The following is a 23,507-nucleotide window of genomic DNA, read 5'->3' on the forward strand; positions in this document are numbered from 1 at the left end:
CTGACTGAAGACTTGATCTTTATTTTTTCTCACGCTGATGTTCACCATATTGGAATTTTTTTTTTGTAGCAGTTTATTTTCATTTATCTAGCTTGATTTACATATTTATAATATAAACTTTTTTTTAAATGATCTATACTCCTCCCCCATAACTCCATTACATTTTCAGCCTACAATTGCTAGTATAACTGCTTTACTAGTGAAAAACTACATTTACCAGGTGCATCTTGCTCTGAGTATTTCCATTACCCTACATTTTGCACCTGAAGCGTTTTTTCTTTTCATGGATCACTCACATATTAGTGTATTAAGGGGTCTATGAAAGTAAGACATGACATTTTGACTATTTGCTAAAACTGCTCATGTGCATAGACCCAATCCAAAAGAGAAACAGTATGATAGTCCTGGATCAATATGGGCTGTAGAATGTATCTAGTGACAATAATACCACTGAATTCTGGTTAGTGACCTAACAGCCATCCTGATGGTATACAATAAGTCACAGATTGTTTAGCCAAGGGCATTAATGCAAAATTGAAATGGTGAGTGAATTCATATTTACTAACTTCCCCAGCCCTAGTGCCTACACTTCCCAAAGTACCTTTATATCAATGACTGCTTGTGGGAATATTCTTTTTACGGTAGTCATGTAAAGGTATGGGTATGATGACACAAGTGAACTCTTCACATCTTGAACTTTTTGAGTTTTCAGACTTTAGTATCAGCTGGTAACATGGTTGTTCCCCTATACTTCTCTTCTCCCTGTGGATAAGTGTCACACTGCTCAGGAGAATGAAGTATCAGGGCTGCTGGAGGTTATAGTGTCAGGAGCCCTATAGCAGTGTATACAGTGCACACTGGATGATCAATCTGTTGGATCCAAGCCTCTCTGGGTAGGGAGATAAGTGTCTGTAATGGGACAAATACTTTGAGGGGAAAAAAAACCAGAACCCTGACTTATTCAAGTCTATGCACATCCAGACTGTGGAGTCAGTAGGCTGAGCATCCAACCCCTGTTTTTTCCTAGAGCCCTGCTGGATGTACTTTATGCAGCAAGTCTCATTTTTTTTTTTTGTTTTGTTTTTTCAGTGCTCATGATGGGCCCCAGCTATGTGCTCTATACAGAGACAGATGCCAAATTGTGAACATACCTGTAGATTCACCAAGATTGTCACATACCATTCCAATCTCTAATGGGTCCCTTTCCCTTGCAGTACATTGTTAGTGAACCATTATATTACACATATGCCTGCCGCTTGGTTTTGAAGTGTCAGTACTAATTTTTCACAAACTTTTTTTCTTCCAGGGCCACGAGTGAACAAAGCTAAAGTACAAGCTGCCCGGGAGAGATTAAGAGGCACAGAAGAAGAGCGACTTATAATCCATTAGGGTGACAGTGCACAATGCAGATTTCTATCACTGGGAAGAGTGCATGAGCCCGTAGGGGTTACATCCACTGAACAAACATTGCCGCTGTCACTCAGGAACAGACTCTACCAGGACAGCAGTGTTAGAACATATATGCAGAGTTTTTCACCTGTAGAAAAGTTACATTTTGGTTTTTTTTATTCATAGAATAATTTATGAGGAAGTCAGATGTTTTATAAATGCAAGAACCAATGCAAGTTCCCCTGCCCCTTTTATTTTACATTCGTATGTTTCTCAGACACAGATGGTATATTTTACTAATTCAGTTGCTAAATCATTAACTATTTTACATAAGAAAATATATGCAAGACGAAGAAAAAAAACAAGAGACCACCATTTTATACCAGACTGTGCATGGACTTTTATTAATAAGAGTAATAAATAAAGTTTCTACAGCTTTTGTATGTCGGCTAGGACGCAGCGCTTTTCAGCAGGGACTGTTCACCAAAGAGTTGTTTGAAGAAAGTGATGTGTTCTTCACAGTGTTCTCCTGGACGGGACACAAGAAGATGTGAGAAGAGCGGCCCTGTCTGACCACCGCATGGCCTATCCGCAGTGTTTAGAATGAAACTCTAGAGTGGATGGACACTGACCACACGTAACTTCCAATTTGTTTCATTTTTAAGGGAAACTAAACTTGTATAGTTTTTTTTTTTTTTTTTTTATTAAATAAAACCTGTGAACTGAACAGTCTGCTCTTCATCATTTACTGGATGGGGGTAAATAGCTACATAACACTACAGTATTAGATAAATTTACCAATATTGCAAATACTATACATTGTGTACACCACTTAAAAAATAATATATAGCAATTATGATAAAGCATAGATGCAATATATTACTTAGGCTCCTAATGACACACACTGACTGTAATGGGGTCTGTAGGGCATCAGTTACTTTCTCACAGATATCACCAGGCAAACGTTAGACTTGCAGGACTTTTACACCCATAATTTCAGACTGTATTAAGCTCCCCCTTGCAAGGAACAGATTCAGAACTAATTGCATGACCATGTACATTGAGGATTTAGGAAAGGGGGGGGGGTTAAAATGGACAGAGCTTAGTCCTCAATTCATAAAGTGAGAGGACAAACTAAAAACATTCCATCAAAAAAACCTACATGGTCTCAAAGGAAACCTTTCCACTCTTCTGTTTACACTCCCCATTTCCTAGCCAATAACTGCAGACTGGGAAAGATTCCTTTGGAGATCAATTTTAATTTTTTACAAAGTGTCTTTAGTTTATATTGTAATGCTGTTCTGAACTAGTCAGATTCTTCTCCCAGGAAATTTCAGATTTGTGGACTAAGCTCAATTTTTCTACTCCAAACTTTTCCCACATAACTGTATGACATATGCATTGAAGATTAAATTCTGCATCTTTTGCTCAGGGAAGCTTAATGTGGTCTGAAATCAGAGATGAAAAAACCTGCAAATTCATCTTTTTTTGGTCTGGTGATAGCAGTGAGAAAGTTATTGACACCCTGCACATCGCTTGTGGTTTTTGTTCATCATTAGGCAGACTAGTTCTATGAATCTATTCTTCTGGGCCTGTGACTGACCAGAAAAACAATGAAATGACACCCTTATAGAGATCCCATTGTACCCTGTCCACAGTAAGCTCCATCTAGTGGCAGCTACATGCTCCCAGTTATATCATTTAGACCTAGGTTTCAGGAAGTGGTTTGTTTTGGGGGGTTTTGCAACTGAAATCAGGTTAATTTCAGTTATAGCATTACAGATGTATTGTATTCCGTGTAATCTTTTGGGCTGCAGCTGCCACTTATTTAAACCAGTGCTGTAGAAAGTCTGTGTAGCTCAGGCCTCAACTTTGACTGTGGTAATGCTGGCATAGAATATGAAGGTCTGAGCACTACAATAATCTTAACGTAGCATAGCTCTATTTAAATGGGAACACACAACTAGTACACATTTTACGATATTCACGGGTGTCCATTGGAGGACCAGGACACACAATATGGACTGTTAAAACTGCAGACATCAGTGGCACCTGACAGACCCGACTGACTATAATAAGATCAGTCATGGGCGGTTTTTGGTTTTTTTTTTTTTACCACAAACAAATACTACTCAGTCCAACTAACCTGGTGTGAAATTAGGATTTCCACGAAGACGCAGATTTCTTTGCTCAAAGAAGCGGAAGACTGTATAAAATAGCATGTCATCGCTGGTCTGCTTCGCTGCATCAAGGAATTTACGGGCAGAGGCACTGTCATGTCCTCCAATACTGCGCACAAACCTCAGCGCTGCCAGCACTTGATGTTTTGATAACAAAACTTCTACAATTTCATCATTGGCTGTGGAAAGTCTCTATTTAAAAGGGGGAAAAAAAAAAAATATATTAACTGAAAATCTCCTTCTCTTCTAGGTATCATGGTTATAGGCTACAGATAAACCCTCCTTGGGCTTATTAGTATTTGGTGACTTAATCTACTGGTATCAAAATTTGATTATGATCCAGAGACAAAGTGAATGGTCTGACCATCTCCATTTTACCTTTAACATGTCGAGTGAAAGCTGATGTGCTGGAGGATAGACACTTTCTAATGACAACAGGAGACAGGCCTGTGAACAAAGAACCATAGCACATTAACATACTGGAGCCCATTAAATGCACTTTATTTCAGCTATAATATAGAGAAATGGCAACTTGTAAAGCCACAGGAAAATAGTGACCATAATAACCAAATGGCACGCATCTATAACAATCTATCGTATGCCAAGGAAAGCCAGACAGGAATAACTTCACTACAAGGATCTACCCCTCCTAACAGTAGAGTTCATAGCGCTGTACTGTCAGAGGGGGCGTTCCTTACTGCCCAGCGATGACACGTATTGTTGCAGATAAACTCATTTACATAAAGGAGAGAGAAGATATTTCTCAGGAACGGCGGCACAGATCAGAATAAAGGTAAGAGAACAATAGACTTTCTGAAGGCTATCTCTATGTGTATTTAGTTTAAAAAGGGAATTCTAATGATAGCATCCCTTTACAGGTGTTGTACCAGCAATGGCAAAGTCTCTAAGAGTACATACCAGAGGCTTGGAGTCGCTGAGCACGTGATACTGCAGGAACTGATGAAGCATGTAGAAAAGGTTGTGTTGCACCAGCGTTTTGATCACCAGTTCATATAGATAGTGCTAGAACAGACACACACAGACTGAGTGTTATAATATGAACGACTTTACAAAGGGCATGAAGTTAGTTGATGACATTAATAATGACCTTTCATATACCATTTCTATATATCTGTACATAATTCTGGATATTGGCACGTGTACGTGCTGTACAAAGTGGCTGTACAGAATGCAAATCATAAGGACAATCTTTTTGTAGAAACTTAAAAGGGAATTTGTTAGAGATGAGCGAGCACTATTCGAAATGGCCGTTTCGAATAGCACGCACCCATAGGAATGAATGGAAGCTGCCGGCACGCAGACTTTGCCGGCGGCCACTTAAATCCCTATGTGCCGGCTGCATCCATTCATTCTTATGAGTGCGTGCCATTTCAAATAGTACTCACTCATCTCTAGAATTTGTCAGGTCCAAAATGCCTCCTAAACCAATAGTAGTATTGAGTAGTGGCCTTCAACAGAAGCCACCACATACTGTACTTTTGTGCCCACAAATTGATGAAGCAATGCCGATATAATCATCTTTTTATGTATATGCAAATCAGCCTACAAAAGCATCGGGATGGGGCCTGATCTGTCAGATTTGCCTACACACAGTTGCAAATGCTTTAGTTTTTCCCTGGAATTGGTGTCCAATGTCTTTAGGTATAATTGACATTTTCAGCCTCTGCCCACATCACAGCTGTCTTAAGGCTAATCTGGTAAATCAGGCCACACCCCTAATCCACATTCAGGCCGATTTGCATATCCATAAAAAGATGAGTATCTCTGCATTGCTTCATCAGTTTGTAGCCCATAGGTATGCTTCTGTTCCTATAAAAGGCCCCTAAAACCATTATTCGTTTGGGTGTTATTTTGGATTCTTTTAAGTAAGGAATGCTGCATCTACTGTGTTTCCCTGAAAATAGGTCACCCCCCGAAACTAAGGCATGCCCAAAAATCTTTGCAGCCGACTGAACACTGCGATGTGCTCGGTGTGCACAGGAAATCCGGCTGCTGCCTCTGCTGTTGTGTCCACTGTCCCTGCTGCTGTAGCTCTCCCAGCTCATCCCAGAGGCAGAGGCAGCAGCCGGCTTTCCTGTGCACACGGAGCTCAGAATCCAGAGCTCAGAATCCAGCCAGCTGATGTGTCAGTGAAGTGAGGATCGCAAAGCCCTGCCCACGAAAGGCCCGCTAAGTCCCACCCACCAATGCTGGGACGAACAGCAGCACCAGCGCTGCTACGAAGATGGGAAAGGTAAGTATGATACCTTCCCCCCTTCCACTACCTACAACCGGCAGTCATGCTGACACTCCGCTAAGGAAGTGCCAGCATGACTGCCGGTTGTCATAAGATGTTCCCCCGAAAATAAGACAGGTCCTATATTTAGGACGACAATTTAATATAAGACACTGTCTTATTTTCGGGGAAACACTGTATGTACTGCAATACATGATAAAGTGAAATAACTAACAGATAAATATGCAAGATATGTATTTACAAAGATGTTCAGACCCTTTTTGTAGAATGACTGTAGATGAAAACTATAAAAAGAGACATCAATGTCTGACTGACCCAATTTATAATTCAGCATTGTATAAGGAATAACACTCGTGAACATCTGAACACCGTCTATTATTTATAGGATTTATCTTATAGTAACGGTAAGACCAGTGTATACAGACCACCAGTGTATACAGACCACCAGTGTATACAGACCACCAGTGTATACAGACCACCAGTGTATACAGACCACCAGTGTATACAGACCACCAGTGTATACAGACCACCAGTGTATACAGACCACCAGTGTATACAGACCACCAGTGTATACAGACCTGTACAGGAATCTGGAACTGGTTCAGAGAGCGGATGTACTCCATGAGAACAGCAATGATGAACTTATGTGGCGCCTCCTGATCAGAAGGAAAAACATATGAATACATTCTGCTCCTCATACATCCTCAGGAAGCTATGAACAAATCCCTTCTAACTTTTCAATGATTTTTCATTGGTTTTAGTTGTCTTCTGTGATAAACAGCAGTTTAACCAATTGCAGAAGTTCAGGTTGAGCTCTGCTACATCTGTCCATTTTATTGTAATCAGATTTTATGAGTCTATTGAGGGATACGAGAAATCACATGTTCTAGAATTTAAAGGATTGGTCGCATGGACGATTACAAAAAGACAGAGTGAATAGATCCATTATTTTCTATGGGGCTGAAAATGGAGGATGGTTCTGTATAACTAAAGAAGCCTGAGAGAAGAGGAGGATGAGGAGAGGAGTCTAATAGGTGGAGGGGATAGGGTTAACACCAAGCGTCCATCTAGGAAAGAACGCTAACAGGAAACCGAAGGTAGGGACAGAGAATGTGGAAAACAGGAACAAAGAGAGGGAAAAAGAGGGGGGATGGAGAGAAGGAAACAAAGGGGAAAAATAGAACAAAAGAAAAAAAGAAGAGCGAGAGAGGGGTGGTCAAGGGAGCCGTGGCATAATCTGCGCCAGACAGCAGGGACTCTGTGGCACAACCACATCTCCCATATTATAGCATCTACAAAATCAGGTATATTGGACTCCTGAAACAAAGCCATGGCAGCCAAACAGCAGTGAGTTTGGACTCCTCTGACCCCTCCAAAGAGTCCTCTGCCAGCAATGCCTCCATGAAACATATTTCTTTAATAAGATATATTAGAATATATATTACAAAGGTTCCTATATATACCTACACTATTGAATTATGAAATGTGGTGTTATAACTGGCGGCACACATGAATGTATACAGTTAGGATAAAACATCAGGAAATCTCCAGACATCAATCCTAAAAATGTAACCCCCATTTTATATATTTTTTGCTATTTTGTTGAGGGGGTTAAATTAATGAAATCTATCAGAAAAAGGTGAACTTTGTTTTTAAATAGATACAAGGCAGTAACCTTCTCCTTAGTAACTCTAACTGAGCTCTTACTATGGAAATTACACAGTTGTATTTCCAGTATGGAGAAACCTAGAAAAAAAGATTCTGGTATAACAGGAAAGCTGAGATTCTCATCAGTCATGTGCCACTGAAGTACTAGCTTATAAATGAAGCCGAGATATCCCTAGTTAAAAACACATCTGGTAATTTGACCTTATTATGTCTCAATAGGTCAGCTTTCTTGTGATACCAGTGTGATTCTCTGTGCTATAAAACCAGAGATAGAGCCATTTGTAGTGTCCAGTGGTAAAGGCTTCAGCTCTAGATGCTACACTGAGTACAGGTATACAGGACAGACTCTATAGAACATAGCATTGTAAGTGGGAACTCTACAGCCTGTTTTCTATTTTTTTTTTTTTTTTTTTTTTTTTTTTTTAAAGTTAGATAGGGTAATAAAGTGTATTATGTTAACCCCTTCTCTCCCTAGCAAAAAAAAAACCCCAAATAAAATGGAAGTTACACTTGCAATGCGTCCAATGTATGGTGTTTTGACCGATGTAGGTTTTATATGATTTCTAGCCAAGGTATTGAACAGTTTTTGAATTCTGAATGATGGATGTGCTGGTCCATAGGCTTAGTACTGAATCAGATGAATCAAGGTACTTGGTCTTAGAGTGTCTGTGTACGTCTTTGCCATAATTGTACTCACCTTCAGATCTGTGAAGACAGATAACACATGGGTGTACATATCAGACTGATCTATGACAGCCTGTCCTCGTATGGGTCTCTTCATAAGTGTATTACTTCTCCCCTGACTGCTCTCCACAGCCTGCAGCTCAGAAATAATAAAGAAAAGCTTGTAAATATCTGTATTTATTCAATACATAATCCAGAAGCCTGAAGAGGGTTGATGTGTCAGAAGGAAGAGGAGAACATTTTTCTTACCACTGTGTAGCTGTGCTCAGCTTCCAGATATTTCTTATATTCGTAGTTGAGCTTATCAAAGACTGTGGCAATGACAGGCAGGGACGCTCTATCCTTCTCAGATAAAACTGAAGAACAAAAGCAATTAGCAGAGAGCGCACCCCTACACAAATACACCTTGTCACAAAGAATAGACGTGAACACTTACTCTGGGAGCAAACTGATAAAATGACAGATTTACAGTCTTTGCGCTGTAGCAGGAAATCCATCAATCGACCTTTGTCTGTAAGCAAGTGTACAATCGGCTGAAGTTTGATGCGCAAGTACCAGAGGTATCCTGCGTATAAAAGAGAAATAGGACATTTTATACATAGGTAGGATATACTGCAACACCTCCCACCTGAGCATTTCTGGCCTCCCTGAGTTGGCTGGGAAATATATAAACTGCTGAATGTGGCTGCTCCATGTGGTTTATGGGCCTCTCTGGTAACCAGGAGTCAACTACTCTGTTTCTGTAACTTTCAAAGCCGTGAAAGCAGGACATCTTATCGTACTCCACTGTTTCTTATAACTCAAACTTACTTCCATGGGAGTTATGGAAATAGCATAGACAGACTCACACGACTATTTCCAAAACTCCTACCTTGGTGGTCAGGTGAAGGAGCCGCGTACTCATCTCAGCCATATCTGGCTGAGATAGGAATAACCCTTCAAGGCAGCAGTTACTGGACTACTCTGACGTGATGATGTTGCAGAACATAATGGCTTCATGTCACCACTGAAAAAGAGCGGAGGACTTCTACAGGGGTCCATGCCTGTCTCTATTTCCTGGTCCATCTTGACACAGACACGTTGGTCGCTGGCTGCAGATTTGCTCAGTAGTGACCTTTCCTATCTTGAGAGGGACCAGTAAACAAGACCTAGCCATGGATAGGGGCAGCACTGTAAACCAGTATAATAGCTTCACGTACCCTCACACATTGTAACAACTCACATCTGCTACAGTAACATGTAGTCAGTATGGCTGAAAGTTTCCATCCCATGTATGAACAAATACTATGAAGCGTACCAAGACAAGACATGGAATATCTATTCAGTTTAGAATTGGTTTTCGTCTCAGACATCCATGACAAGTTTCTGGTAGAAAGTGGAAGCCCAAGATGTTATCTTTCTGGTCAGTAACTGGTTATCAACATCTCATGTATGTAAAGAATATTTTAAGATATTTTCAAAACACATAAAATCACGTCCTACCTTCACTAGCGCTGATGATGATGTCTGGCTGAAAAACAATCCAGGAAGAGGAATCTGTTCCAGTGGTTAAGAAACGGTTTAATAACACATCCACATCACCTTAGGCACAAGGGCTGGGTGGCGTCCACTACTCACCTACTCCATATAGCTACAGCCTTAACCGTAGCCATGTTACTAAACTTATGGACTTTTGCTTTTCAAATCAAACAAACTAAGATACAGTGATATATAAGTATAAATACCGTATGTATTAGTATCGAAAACATTCTCCTCTAAATCTGTAAGTGCAAGCTAATAACTGATGGGTTTAAAGCAGTGGTCCCCAACCTTTTTTCCACCAGGGACCAGATTCAGCAAGACAATTTTTCTATGGCCCGGTGGGGGCGGGAAGGGGTGTGGTTGGGGCAGGATTAAGCAAGGGGGTGTAGATTAGAATCATGTACATATGAAAACACAAGAGAAAGTGCAAACTATATAATTTATATTATTTTTTAATGTGACTCAAGTCACCATAAGGCAGAATCAGTGGGATTTTGGGCAGAGGTGTAACTAGGGGTTCGGCACAGGGAGGTGCTAAATGCCTCAGTGGGCCTAAGTGCGCCTAAGATGGCTACTGATGACGGACTGCAGGTTATGAAGATGGATACTGATGACGGATATCACTCCTAATGCTGCTATTAACTTCACTACAGCTACATTACACATCACAGGGACCAGTGATGTGTAATGTAGTTGCCAAAAGTTTGGTAGGTGAGTGCGGGGTGGAGCCAAGACCCGCTGCATGTCCTGCATAGTACTAGAATCCCGGACATATTGCAGGTCACGGCTCAACCCCGCAGTTTGCTCACCTTATCCAGATGAGCAATAACTCCTCACCGCCGATACGCAGACCGGTGCAACACGCCCCAGTACTGGTCCGTGGACTGGCAGTTGGCCGTACATGGCTGGATTAAAGGATACATAGCTTACACTGTATAGGAAGCTGTGCGGTCACAGCTGATGGACCTGCAGGGATACAAACGTGTTAGTTTGTAGGTCTTAAGAGGAAGGTTTAAGCACAAGTGGCTGTAATACAAATTACACTTATTCTCTATCCATAGAAATAGGGGCTAAAATTCAGGGATACGACTGCTGGGACCCCCAATAATCAAGAGAATGGGGACCAGAAAGTTTCTCTGAATGCTCCATATCAACGCTCCATTCATTTCTATGGGGTTGCCAGCCCAGATCCCAATGATCTGACCAGTTCTCCCTTATCCAGATGATACAGGATAAGTGTTATTTGGGATGGCACAACCCTTTTAAGGAAATACATTTATGGATGGAACTGAAGTTACCATAATTTTGAAATCCCACAACAAAACAAATGTCTATTGTATCCACTACCAAAAACTGCTATATGTTCCTTAGCTTTGAGAGCATGGTAGCACAAATGTATACCTGCTATGGGTATCTGATACGGGTGTATAGAACGAGCAGGAAGCACTGGCTGGTGTGAGGTCACTGCGCCATCAAAGTCCCCCCGTAAGCGGATATCAAAGATTACAGATGACTGAAAGAAGCACAAACAAGAAACAGTTATTGTCAACCTCTGTCAACTTTACAGCAACATTTATTACCTAAATCTAATGTACCTCTGTATCTTGGTGATGGACAACAACCAGGTTATCAACAACATTCAGGGCAAATTTTCCTGTTCGGTTAAGTTTCAAGATGTGCATCTTTTTACATGGGCCCTCCCTAAGAGAGGAAAAAGGGAAATGAAACTATTCATACAGATGAGATACTAAAACTTGATAAAAGAGGAACCGCTATGTATCTGCTCAAGGACATCCCCTTTAAAAACTGCATTTGTAAAAAGCCACTTTGAGAATTAAATCTTGCCTTTTTTTGGGCAGAGCCAAATTCCAAAAGAAAATGTTGTTAAAATCTGTGTTGACGGAAGTAATTTCTGCCTCCTATTCATTTCAATGGGAGTTCTCAGGTGAAATCCACCTTAAAGGTGTTGTCCAGGAGTAATAGAAACTCCTACTCTAATCAAAAAACCCTCCCCCGCCTACTTTCTAAATTACATAATTCAGCAAAAATGTATAGTTACCCATATCCCCGGGGCGGTCACGTGAGGGACATTTTCTGATTATTCGGTGACTATCTGTTTCTGGAAACGGAGCATCTCCAATACCCCCCTCCCCAGTGACAGTAGGTACAGATAAAAAGATAAAGGTAAAGAAAATAGTAGAAGGGATATCACAGGTTAAGGATCTTTCATTTCCCCGTATGGAGTGATCTATGCTTAGCCAGGTGTTGATTGGACAGCCTAACCGCAGTGAGGAGATAAGACTTCCGATAGCGCTCCTTCTCACTGAAGCAGCTGGTCACTGACAGAACTGCCCAGTACTATCATGATCTCATACATGGGATGGGAGTTATTCTCTAGCATGGAACTCACCATAGACAGTGTCCTTCTGTCACCCACCCACCTGTACTGGGTCCAGGGGCTCCCCAGGACAGAGCTGGCCCTTCTAATCAGCTTGTCGAGCCTATTCCTATCCCTGGTTGGTATGCTACCCCCCAGGAGGCCACTCCAAAGAAGACGGCTGATGCCACCAGTATTACAGTGCTACAGTGCTGAAAAAGGCCCTAAGAAGTGTCCCCTGGACTCCAAAGGCCCTCAGCCTCCTAAGCAGGTAGAGCCCACCCAGGTACTTATAGCTGTTCACTATCCCAACAATGCCTGTCCCCTGGATGTCCACTGGTTTTGGAGCATATCTCCAATTGTGAACGTCCACCACTATCTTCTGATAATGGCATAGTTATGGCAACAACAATATATTGGGAAAAAAACATGAATGCACAGTTGTTGTACTGATCTCAAAAACTAACTCCTGACAACCCCCTTAACATATGCAGTTGTCAGCCATTTTCGCTGACAAAAGTCTAATATGTATGGCCAGCTTTAGCTCTGAGCAGAAGTTTTAAAGCAGCTCTTGGCTAGATTATAGGATTATTACAAAATAACTAATGCTAAGTTGCACAATTACAATTGAAAATTAATACAAAAAGGTTGGAAAAACAGAGAACACATTACAGCACAAGAATGAACAGGGCTGATAAAAATAAGAACAATAGTTACCGAGGTAAGTGGTAGAGGACAACCTCAGCTCCCGGGCTACTAGATGCTTTTGCATGATGTCTTAAGAACAACACATAAAGCTGACCATATCTGAAAATATGAACAAACAGCAACAAATGAGCAATAACTGTATGTAAAAGGCAACAATCTAGCTCTGTACAAACCATGACCTGATCTTGCAAATCTCATGACCAAATCTAACTGAATTAATGGACTAAAGGATCATCATTTCCAACAATAATTCAACTGTTCTGGAATTTATGAAGAAAGCAGAATAAAGTAGATCTGATACCAGAAAATGATTTTTTAAGCACCGCATAATACACAGTCCAGTCATGTTAATGTGCCCACCGCCTACTTTTGACGTAAACGTTAAATAACCAATCTCAGAAGGCACGTGTCATCAGTCATCTTGGTGCACTCATCATTGTGGAAAGCACGATGGATCAACACAAGTATGCATCTATCCTTGCGGACCATGTTCACCCCTACATGCGAATTGTTTCTCCTCAGGATGATGGCATCTACCAGCAGGTCAATGCGACGTGTCATAAAGCTCGCAGTGTATGTGCGTGGTTCAAGGAGCATCAGGATGAGTTTACCGTACCCCCTTGGCCAGCAAACTGTCCGGACTTGACCCCAATCGAGAATCTGTGAGACCAACTCGATCGAGTTGTTCAGACCATGGATGCTCAACCGCGTAACCTAGCGCAGCTGGCTATGGCACTGGAGTCAGCATGGCTCAACATCCCAGTGAACATCAACACAACAGCCCCTCTCTTCCTGCACGTCTTGCAGTGGTCCGCTCTGCCAAAGGTGGTTAGTCTGGATTCTGACAGGTAATTTTAATGTGAGTGGACTGTGTATAATAACAGGCCAGTGTGCTACTACACATAACCAACACAAACATATCCAACACAGCTTGGTAGAAAACAAGGAGCCACAATTATCTGAATGGGTTACAATACCAGGCCCAGTTACTCTGTAGAACGGAGATGCTTCATAAAGCTGCAGTGCTGATATAGGGGATGTGGGAAAAAAGTAGCTAATAAAACTGGCATTGTAAGGGTGTTACTAGTGATCTGTTCACCAGCAGACATTGGCCACACTTGTCTCATCTATTATCATATTGAAATAACGCTACAATTTGCCAATTCTTGTCAAGTGGGCTAATAAAAAAAACAGAGGCAAAACCAGGAGAAATGCAGGGAGTTACTGTATAAACATAACCATGAAGATTGAGTTGGAGCCAATGGAGTCGGACTACAGAAAAGGTAGGTTTGGCTGACCAACCCCACAGCCCTGCATTTATCATTCCACACTCACATAGTCGCCATTGCTATATCTCTTTCAGAAATCTTTGCCATCTTGGCTGTAGACGCTGGCAGCTCTATTTCAAACTTTGTCATTTTTGCCACTGTTCCACTCTGTAAGAAACAAAACAGAAAAATAAAATTAATATTCTACAGCAACATGATAGTTATCAAAAGGTTTGGGTTTTGAGAGTTTTAGCTTGTAGGCCGTCATGTCACTACATTCATTTTCAGTACTTGCAAGGAAGAATATGCAACTGATCTTTAGCCACAAAATGTGGGTCACAATCCAAAGTCAGTGTGTAGCCCTAGCCTCAATAATAGATACCTGTTATCAGCAATCACAGGGGGTGACTACCAATCAAAAAGGGTATTCACAAAAATATTCAGTTCTCAAAATCAAATTAAAATATAACTTTTATTAGGAAATAGGCTAAAATAGTATCCATACATATATATAATGCTAATTGAGCAAACTGTACAAGTCAGATAAGGACACACAACTAGTTTTTGTTTTTTATTGACAGCTCCGAAACTGTGCAAACATTACACCCAGTGCACGCAAAAAAAGTGGGATTGCCACAAAAAAAAAAGAAAAAAAAAAAAGAGAATGGGCTCCTAAACAAAAGGCACCAAGAGGCCTGGGGCTACAACTGCCTCCTGACGAAGCAGAGAAGTGACCTGCGAGGGACTCCCATTTAAATGTGGCAGATTTTGAGGCGGAAACAGCGTCAAAATCCACCTGCAAGATACTCCGTGTGAACATACCCTTAGGCAGCATTAGTTTTTTTTTATTGAAGCTAAAGCTTTAATGCTTCTGACTGACCATGGCAGTCAGCTATTTATGAGAGGAGTTGGAGCCGCAGTAGAAGCAAGAGTGCTGGGGGCTATGGAAAAATAGAGTCAGTGGAAGTGTCGAGATCATTTTATGGTGTTCATTATTTTACCAGCAGCATGCTGTGCCATTTTATCCTACACATATGATGTAATCTGCAAGGGAGGCTTTGAATGGAGCCTTCAGGACAAATGTGAAAAGAGCCAAGAGTGGGATTTAGTCTTTACTGTAGAGTTGTGAGCCTCTGACCTTTCACCCTACATGCTATCATGGAGATTCCTTTGGGAAAAGTAAATCAAAATAATATAAATAAAGGAGATTAAAAGCATCAGGCTCACCTTGAAATGAAATGGCTGCAGCACATTGCAGAGGTTAGCAGTAGACAGCAGGATGACGCAGCTCTCAGGACAATACATGTACCAGTTCACATTAATACTCTGACTCTTTAAGAGCTTTAAGGATCGCTTCTCAGCCAGTACCTGAAACAAAAAACACTATTTAATAGAGGTGACATATGAATAGTAAAGGGCTCAACAATTTCCTATAGCCGAATTATACATACAAGCAGTAAACAACAGACTAGTCAGAAGCTTCCAATATGAATATATCATAAGAACGTTAAAAGGAAAATGTTTGTTTTGATACCGTGTTAGCCAGTGGTTATGAAATATGAAAAAAAACAAAAAAACTTTTTAAGTCTTCAGTAGGTGATACCTTTTTTAATGGCTAACTCATAATGATGACAGAATATGACGTTTCGAGCTACCTCTGAGCTTCTTCTTCAGATAACTAAAAACACCTTCTAGAGGCTGCATATTTATGTACAACAGGACACATAGGGGTAGAGTTACAGGAGGGAGGGGGGGAAGAGGCTTATTACTATATACTTATAACAACAAACAATCAATTGCCAGATCCCAGGTTATCTTAATGGCGGTCTTAATGATTTGTATAAGAAGACATAAACCCACGTGAGATGTTAATTCCATTGTCCAGCGTCTGGAATAGGGTCATGGCCTTGTACTCATAAATCAGTCGCTGTTTCCTTGATTTAAAGTTCCCTTTTAAGATCAAGATTTTCATGTCATTGATGATGTTGTGGTCTTCCTGGCAGAAGTGTTTTGGCACGGGAAGATCAGTTCTCTGTTGTTTGATTGTATGGCGATGTGAATTAAATCTCATTCTGAGTTTCTGTCCAGTCTCTCCAACATACAGATTTTCAGTGGAACATTTGGTGCAAATGATCAAATACACCACATTAGGTGTGTTACAGGTGAACACACCTGGGATTTTATATTCCCTGTTAGAGTTTGGTATCTCTATCCTGTCAGTGGTCAGTATGTGCGGGCAGGTCTTGCACCTCTTCTGTCCACATGGGAATGTTCCTTTGTTATTTGGAGGTGACATACTGACCACTGACAGGATAGATACACCAAACTCTAACAGGGAATATAAAATCCCAGGTGTGTTCACCTGTAACACACCTAATGTGGTGTATTTGATCATTTGCACCAAATGTTCCACTGAAAATCTGTATGTTGGAGAGACTGGACAGAAACTCAGAATGAGATTTAATTCACATCGCCATACAATCAAACAACAGAGAACTGATCTTCCCGTGCCAAAACACTTCTGCCAGGAAGACCACAACATCATCAATGACATGAAAATCTTGATCTTAAAAGGGAACTTTAAATCAAGGAAACAGCGACTGATTTATGAGTACAAGGCCATGACCCTATTCCAGACGCTGGACAATGGAATTAACATCTCACGTGGGTTTATGTCTTCTTATACAAATCATTAAGACAGACATTAAGATAACCTGGGATCTGGCAATTGATTGTTTGTTGTTATAAGTATATAGTAATAAGCCTTTTCCCCCCTCCCTCCTGTAACTCTACCCCTATGTGTCCTGTTGTACATAAATATGCAGCCTCTAGAAAGTGTTTTTAGTTATATCTGAAGAAGAAGCTCAGAGGAAGCTCGAAACGTCATATTCTGTCATCATTATGAGTTAGCCATTAAAAAAGGTATCACCTACTGAAGACTTAAAAGGTTTTTTTGTTTTTTTTCATATTTCATAAGAACGTTAGTAAATCACAATTTACCAATATATGATGAGATTACCTGCCTAGATTTTACTAGATCAAGGGTTTTTTTCAATCCACAGTTGGGATGATACTGACTTGGCAAAATCCCACATCATTACAAATAAAGGCTTGTTGGAAAGTCCGGAATGATGTTCAAGAGAGCGGCTTCCAATAGAGGGCAGCATACTGAGGCAGTGTTTCCTATTTACATCCTTGGAAACACATTTGCATATTCTTCCCACTATATTTTACTAGTGTATGAGCCAATTTATCTGACCATGTGTGGCCTGGGTATTGTGATACACATGACGCCCTCACTTCCCAGACCAACTGTGGTTCATTTGAACTGAATTTGTTGCATGGTAGTGACATTGGATGCTGTAAGCTCTAGCCTCACCGCAGATTTAATATCCCTTACTCAAATGATACTGTGAGTATGAGACAAATACAATTGGCCTGGAACTCAGAGTATTATAGATTACTATAATGTAGAGAGATCAGCACAAACCAGCCACAATCAGAATGGGAAACATGGTCATCACACAGACCACATAACCACAACCAAACATGGCTACCTGAATCCCAGAAACTGACCCAAAATTATGCAGTGAACTTCCATACATAAAATGACTGTGTAGAATTTGCCTTTAAGGGTTCATTTGTAAAAACATTGATAAATCTAGAGAATCTGATTTGTTTTCTGCCACGATGCAGAATCCTAACTGAATATCACCCTACCTGCTGTACACCAATCCAAAATATCCCTAATGGATTAGCAGTAAAAACATCCATACCTGATAGAACTCAATTCCTTGGTCTGTTATGAATACAATTTCTGTAGCGCTGGTCCAGCAGAATCCCAGAATCCTAGCATTTTTCGTCTTATGAAAAAATAAAATAAAAGGGATAGAATATTAAAATGTTCTCAACCAATATCCGGTTTAGAAGAATTTGTCCAAAATTAACATTTATCTGTAGGATGGGTTATAAGTATGTATAAAGCCCTACACTGGAACCCCCAAGAGCGCCAATCCCCAATGTCTCCTCACTGCACAACGCTGTAATGAGCAGTGTGAATAGAGAATACAACCTACCACACCATTCATAGACTATGGGACCGAGGAGATAGAAGGGGATTATACATCTGTGATATTCTCAATATGTTACAGTCCATTTACTACTATACTGAAATAACATAATTAACATGCTAAACAAGTTATAAAATGCAACCTCTGGCTGTGACCCTCAATAATGAAAGCCCTTGATCTTTTGAGCAATGTATAAAACATGAAAGGCAGATATTGAGATTATAGATTTTGTTCAGCTTACCTTACATTCCTGAGAGTATTCCAACTGAGAATAGTCTTGAATTAAATTGATAAAATCCTGTAAATGGAAACAAAGTACACCCAAAGATTAATTCATATATGGAGGCAAAAATAAGAAATGACTGATGTTGAATCATCTTCCTCTGCTGCCATCCTACAGAAGAGCTCTGCATACCTGCATATATACTTCATCTTCATGTATGTATACCTTATCTTGGATATTTAAGCATATAACATCAGTCATGTCCCAGAGATCTGCTCTCTGGATACAAGTCACATAGTACATATACTGCTTCCTTTATCTATTATAGTTATGAATTGCAGCAAAATATCATGACAGCAAGACGTTCTATTACTATGCCACAAACTACAGACCACACACTCACCACTGTCTTATTGGTCCTTTGTACAGCCAGAATTTTGTTTCCCAGAGAAAATTTGATGCACTTCACCTCCCCTTTGTCTTCCATCCTATCAAAGATCAAAAAGTGATATTAAACCAACTGGACAATACAACCACAGTATATGGAAGGGTGTACTCTGACTATGTGTCTGATTATGGCTCTATATCTTTATAGCATACACTACAGTGCTGCACTGTCTTCTCAGAACTAGGCACGTGTCCTACATGGGTTTTTTGCCAGTAATTCTATGAATGCACAGAACAGTCAGTAAGTCACCAGGCTGAAGTGGGCCAATACTTTACAAATAAGTAAGAAGGAATTTCATATCTCCGTAGTCATAGTATAAATGGTAATTTATGTAAAATGATCATTTCCAAACTTTACACATGACTTTCTGGAGCCATAATGTTACTGGTCTATACTTAAGACAGGCCATGAGTATCAGATCAGCAGAGGTCTATTTCCCCCACCCCCTCTGTCTGATGAGCTGATTGAAGGAGTTGCAGCCTCCTTATTGCTCACCAGGCACAGCTGATGTTATAGTGGCTGTGCTTGGTACTGCAGTACAGTCTGTTTCACTTAAAGGGGTTGTCCAGTTTTTATTTATTTATTTTAATTGATTTACACATCCTGAGGATAGGTAATCAATAAAAAAAAATCTATGGGAGTCTAACACCCAGGGCACCACTGATCAGTTGTGTGAAGGGACTGTAGCACTTGTGCGAGTGCCATAACCCTTCACAATTTACATCACGTTCCCCTGAATCATGGTGGGGGTGCAATATAATTAACGCCTTGGCCCATAGAAGTGAATAGGATGAGGCTGGAATTACATTGTAAACAGTGAGGCAGTCACAGTGCTTACAGGAGTGGCTGCTGTCCCTTCAAACAGATGATCAGCAGAGGTCTGAGGTGTCAGACCCCTCAGTGACCTTTTATTGCTGACCTATCCTTGGGATCGGTCATCAATAAGAAAGAATTGGACAATACTTTAAATAGGACCAAGCACTAGACACACAAACTATACAAAGAAAGAACGGCAGCCAATTCAATTAGCTGATCATCGGGGTGCTGGGAGCCACAACCCCTCTGATATTGATGGCCTATCCTAAAGACAGAGTCTACCATTTAGCAGTTTCCCATGATACAGTTTTATTAGAGTATTTTATAGACCCATATAGAGTACCTCTAGTATTCAGGAAGCCCTCTCTCGTATTCTAGAATTTGTGATATAATAACATGAGGCAATAAACAAACAAGTATGTTCTAGCACTGGAACAACATTACCTGAAAGAGATGGGAATTCTGTCTTCTGGCCCCTTCACCACCACACCAGTGGCTCCTCCAGAGCGCACAGCAAATACCTTCAGGGGAATAATGTTCTTGTTATAGCAAAATCCATTTAGCATCCTCTAAACTATACACGACAGCCTATAGCAAGTCACATACAGCTCATCCGCTGATAGTAAATAGATTGTAGAAATTAAAATTGGTCACTCGAAAAAAAAAAAAGCAGACAAAAACAGTTTACCATCCTAGACCACCACAGGGGTAAATATTAAAGGGTAACTCCTAGCAAAGCCAGTGTTTAATACAGCGATATGTCTTCAAATGTGTACACGCACCAGATCACAATTTTGCTAAAAGATTCACTTCACCACCACAGATTTATACCGTTAAATTCTGATGGCAGCAACGGACATGATGCTGGCACTATTGTTTGTGGAGTCACTCTGCTGGCACTACTGTGTACAGGGAACACTCAGCCGCAATGGAGGAGCATTAAGGCTAAGGTCCTCGCTTTGCAGATTTTGTGGTGATTTTTTTTTGAGCCAAAGGCCGGAGTGGCTTGATCAGAAGGAAGAAGTATAAACATTTCCTATATATTTCCCATTTGGCGGAAAAAAAAAGCATAAAAATCTGCCACAAAATACACAAGCTTTCTGCAAAATGCGGCCTTAGCTTAAGGCTGGGGCCCCACGGGACATAAACGCCGCGATTTGCCTGCAGCGGAGATGCTGTGGGAAAAATCGCAGCGTTGTACAGTGCAGGCAAAGTGGATGGGATTCGTGCGAATCCCATCCCCACTTTGCGGAAAAGATTGCAGCGTGTAAGCCGTTGCGGCTTTGCAAATCGCAGCATGTCAATTATATCTACAGAAACGCTGGTGGCTTAGATATAATGTTAAGAGAAAGTCTGCAGAGGAAAACTGCGATCACGCAGCGGTTCTTCCTGCAGCGCTTTATCACTGCGTTTAAGGCCCGTGGGGCCTTAGCCTAAAGGAGTTTTCCAGAATTGCGTTTTGAAAGAGCTTAGTATTGCACTTCAATGGGACTGAGTTGCAAACAAGCCATGTGAGGAAAGAGATCATGTTACTGGTCTGTAAGGCAGAAGTAGTGTTGCCAATTCAAACAATTGGATCTCCTGTGTGTCACATCTCCTCCGATCAGATATTGGTGTGCTATCCTAAGAACAAATCATTATTATAAATGAGAATTTTCTGTTATTGGCATCTATGGGGACCCTACCTGTCAGTATTTGGGTATCTTATACTACTTTGTACAGAATGGCTGTGTTTATCTTTACAGCATGATGGCATTAAAGGGGTTATCTGGTTTCTAACATTGTTGGCCTCTCCTTAGGATACACATTAGATCTTCAGAGTCCAACTCCCATGACCCCTGCAGATCAGCAGTACCCAGAAAGAGCGGTAGATACTGCAGCGCTGTCCTATTAAAATCTATAGTGAGAGATGCACTGTCTGGGTACTACTGATCCTGGGTTCAGGCCATCAATGTTAGAAAGCAGATAAATCCTTTTAGTACAGCATGGCAGTGTATTTTATGTGTATGACATTATGTACAGTATTATATGTACATTATGACAGCTATCACTATATGATATCAATATGTAACCCACTGAGGGCTAAGCTTGTGTCCAGCGGTGCATTCACAACACAAGCTTAGTAAGTCAGTCTATCCTGCAGGTTATCAGACAGGTCACTTTGGAAGTTACAGGCTCTTTCCATGTAGTCTAGGGGGCGTTAGCCCTAGTTGTAGCTGCGGGGGTTTGTGTTGTGTGTGTATATACTGTATATATATATTTCACACACACACAATGTACAGCACACATGTTGTCACCTGTTTATAAATATATAGTCACACACAATGTACAGCACACATGTTGTCACCTGTTTATAAATACATATATATAATTCACACGCACAATGTACAGCACACATGTTGTCACCTGTTTATTGGCCTCATCGAAGAAGACGCTGTTCACATTGGTGGCTTTTTCAAACAGCACCGGCCTGTCACTGAGCTCCAGGTAGAAGTCGTGGCTCTCCATAGCTGAGTAATGGCTCCTCACACCGGGTAAGTCACGGGCTCTGGCTGCAGGGATCACGGCGCCGCCATACACAGCCCACAGCTACGGACAGGCGCTCTCTCCAGCCCCGAGGAGACCCGAGGACTACACAGTCATGCGCCACCCCCTCCACAGTGCAGGAACCCAGATGACGGAGAGTCACATGACCGGCCTCTTCCGCGACTCTGGAGTGTCACGTGACCGCACTGACTAGACCGCGCGCCAGTGTGTGGGACAGTCCACTGTTGTCCCAGCTGTAGGGGGTGGTTGTTATGTCTTCTCTGATAACTTAGTCTATCTTAAGATATTTCCCTTAGGTACAGCACAGAGAAGAAGCCATTGGAAGACTAGGGTTACATGGCGACGTTGCTCCCATGCAAGTAGAGCAACCAAAATATGTACGTGCAGCTTGCTGTTGATGGACTATTTTAGACTGAAAAACAGGTAAAAATCGCATGTACAATCATATGCAACTTATATTGAGGTGTATGATGGCAAAGAAGCTTGCTGCAACAAAAACGTATACAGGTTTGGTTGTGCTATAATCATGTGTTGGAACAAACCATATTGCAGAGGATTCAAATCTACAAAAGTGGCGTAAAATAGTCACAAATCAGAGACTGTAATGGTAGACGCTAGAATGGTGTAAGTAGAATGAGGCTTCAGATATTGCCCACTCCATTCTAACATCTACCGTAAAATCAGGTACTGCCAGGTATGCTGTGCATATAGGAGGTGGCCACTGGCCATGACTATTTAATGCCACTTCCAACTAAAATAGTCACCACTACCCTCGCCATATTCATAAACATGTACACCACAAAGAGGCGTAAATACCGCCACAATCTACGATAGCCATAGATTTGTGCCTAGGTGTAACGGTGCCAGATGGAAGTGCCCAATTCATGATGTAGCGTCATTATGAACTAAGAGCGCCCTCCACTGGTGTGGAAGACATTGAAGGGGTTGTCCAGGATGTGAACATTTTTCATACTGGTCAGCAGTATCAGATTGGTCGGGGTCTGACAACCAAACCAAATACTTAGTACACAAAGTGAAGAATTTGTGGCACTCGAGAAAATATATTGTAATTCTTTATTATACACAGAACACGTGATCCAGACATGGTTCAGGTGTTATTATATGCGTATGGGAGCGGGTGACCTTCCAAATAGGAAACATATATAAAGAGAGAGTAAACGTTCAAAGTCCCAAACATTTCGGTCAGATGACCTCCTTCAGTGGTGGGTATGTCAGGATTAAATCTGTAAATAATCATGGTGGGTATTAAATATGATAATCAAAACTCCATCACCCTAAAAAGCAACCTCATTGGGCAGTGTGCTACAGAATCAACCAGTAAAGGCAGTGT

The 23,507-nt window shown here is 41.1% G+C and overlaps 2 protein-coding genes across 2 annotated transcripts in view; one reads left to right on the forward strand and one right to left on the reverse strand.

Annotated features, from left to right (window-relative positions):
• NPC1 (NPC intracellular cholesterol transporter 1) overlaps positions 1-1,768 on the forward strand; it is a 52,278-nt gene extending 50,510 nt beyond the window's left edge. Inside the window, exon 25 of the mRNA XM_075270603.1 lies at positions 1,307-1,768. Coding sequence (XP_075126704.1) covers positions 1,307-1,389 — 83 coding nt within the window. The 3' untranslated portion in view covers positions 1,390-1,768. The remainder of the gene's footprint in view (positions 1-1,306) is intronic.
• On the reverse strand, positions 1,695-22,323 carry RMC1 (regulator of MON1-CCZ1). The gene is made up of 20 exons (XM_075270605.1): positions 22,016-22,323; positions 20,054-20,130; positions 18,749-18,833; positions 18,364-18,420; positions 17,829-17,915; positions 15,280-15,420; positions 14,120-14,220; positions 12,794-12,883; positions 11,295-11,400; positions 11,101-11,212; positions 10,621-10,665; positions 9,661-9,714; positions 8,615-8,743; positions 8,428-8,534; positions 8,192-8,311; positions 6,405-6,482; positions 4,488-4,592; positions 3,948-4,016; positions 3,536-3,761; positions 1,695-1,918 (listed from the first exon to the last, which is right to left on the reverse strand). The coding sequence occupies exons 1-20, from the start codon at positions 22,115-22,117 to the stop codon at positions 1,839-1,841; spliced, it is 1,971 nt and encodes a 656-aa protein (XP_075126706.1). The 5' UTR covers positions 22,118-22,323; the 3' UTR covers positions 1,695-1,838.
• Positions 22,324-23,507: the final 1,184 nt, after the last annotated feature.

This window comes from Leptodactylus fuscus, chromosome 4, assembly GCF_031893055.1.
Source record: "Leptodactylus fuscus isolate aLepFus1 chromosome 4, aLepFus1.hap2, whole genome shotgun sequence".
NCBI classification, from domain to species: domain Eukaryota; kingdom Metazoa; phylum Chordata; class Amphibia; order Anura; family Leptodactylidae; genus Leptodactylus; species Leptodactylus fuscus.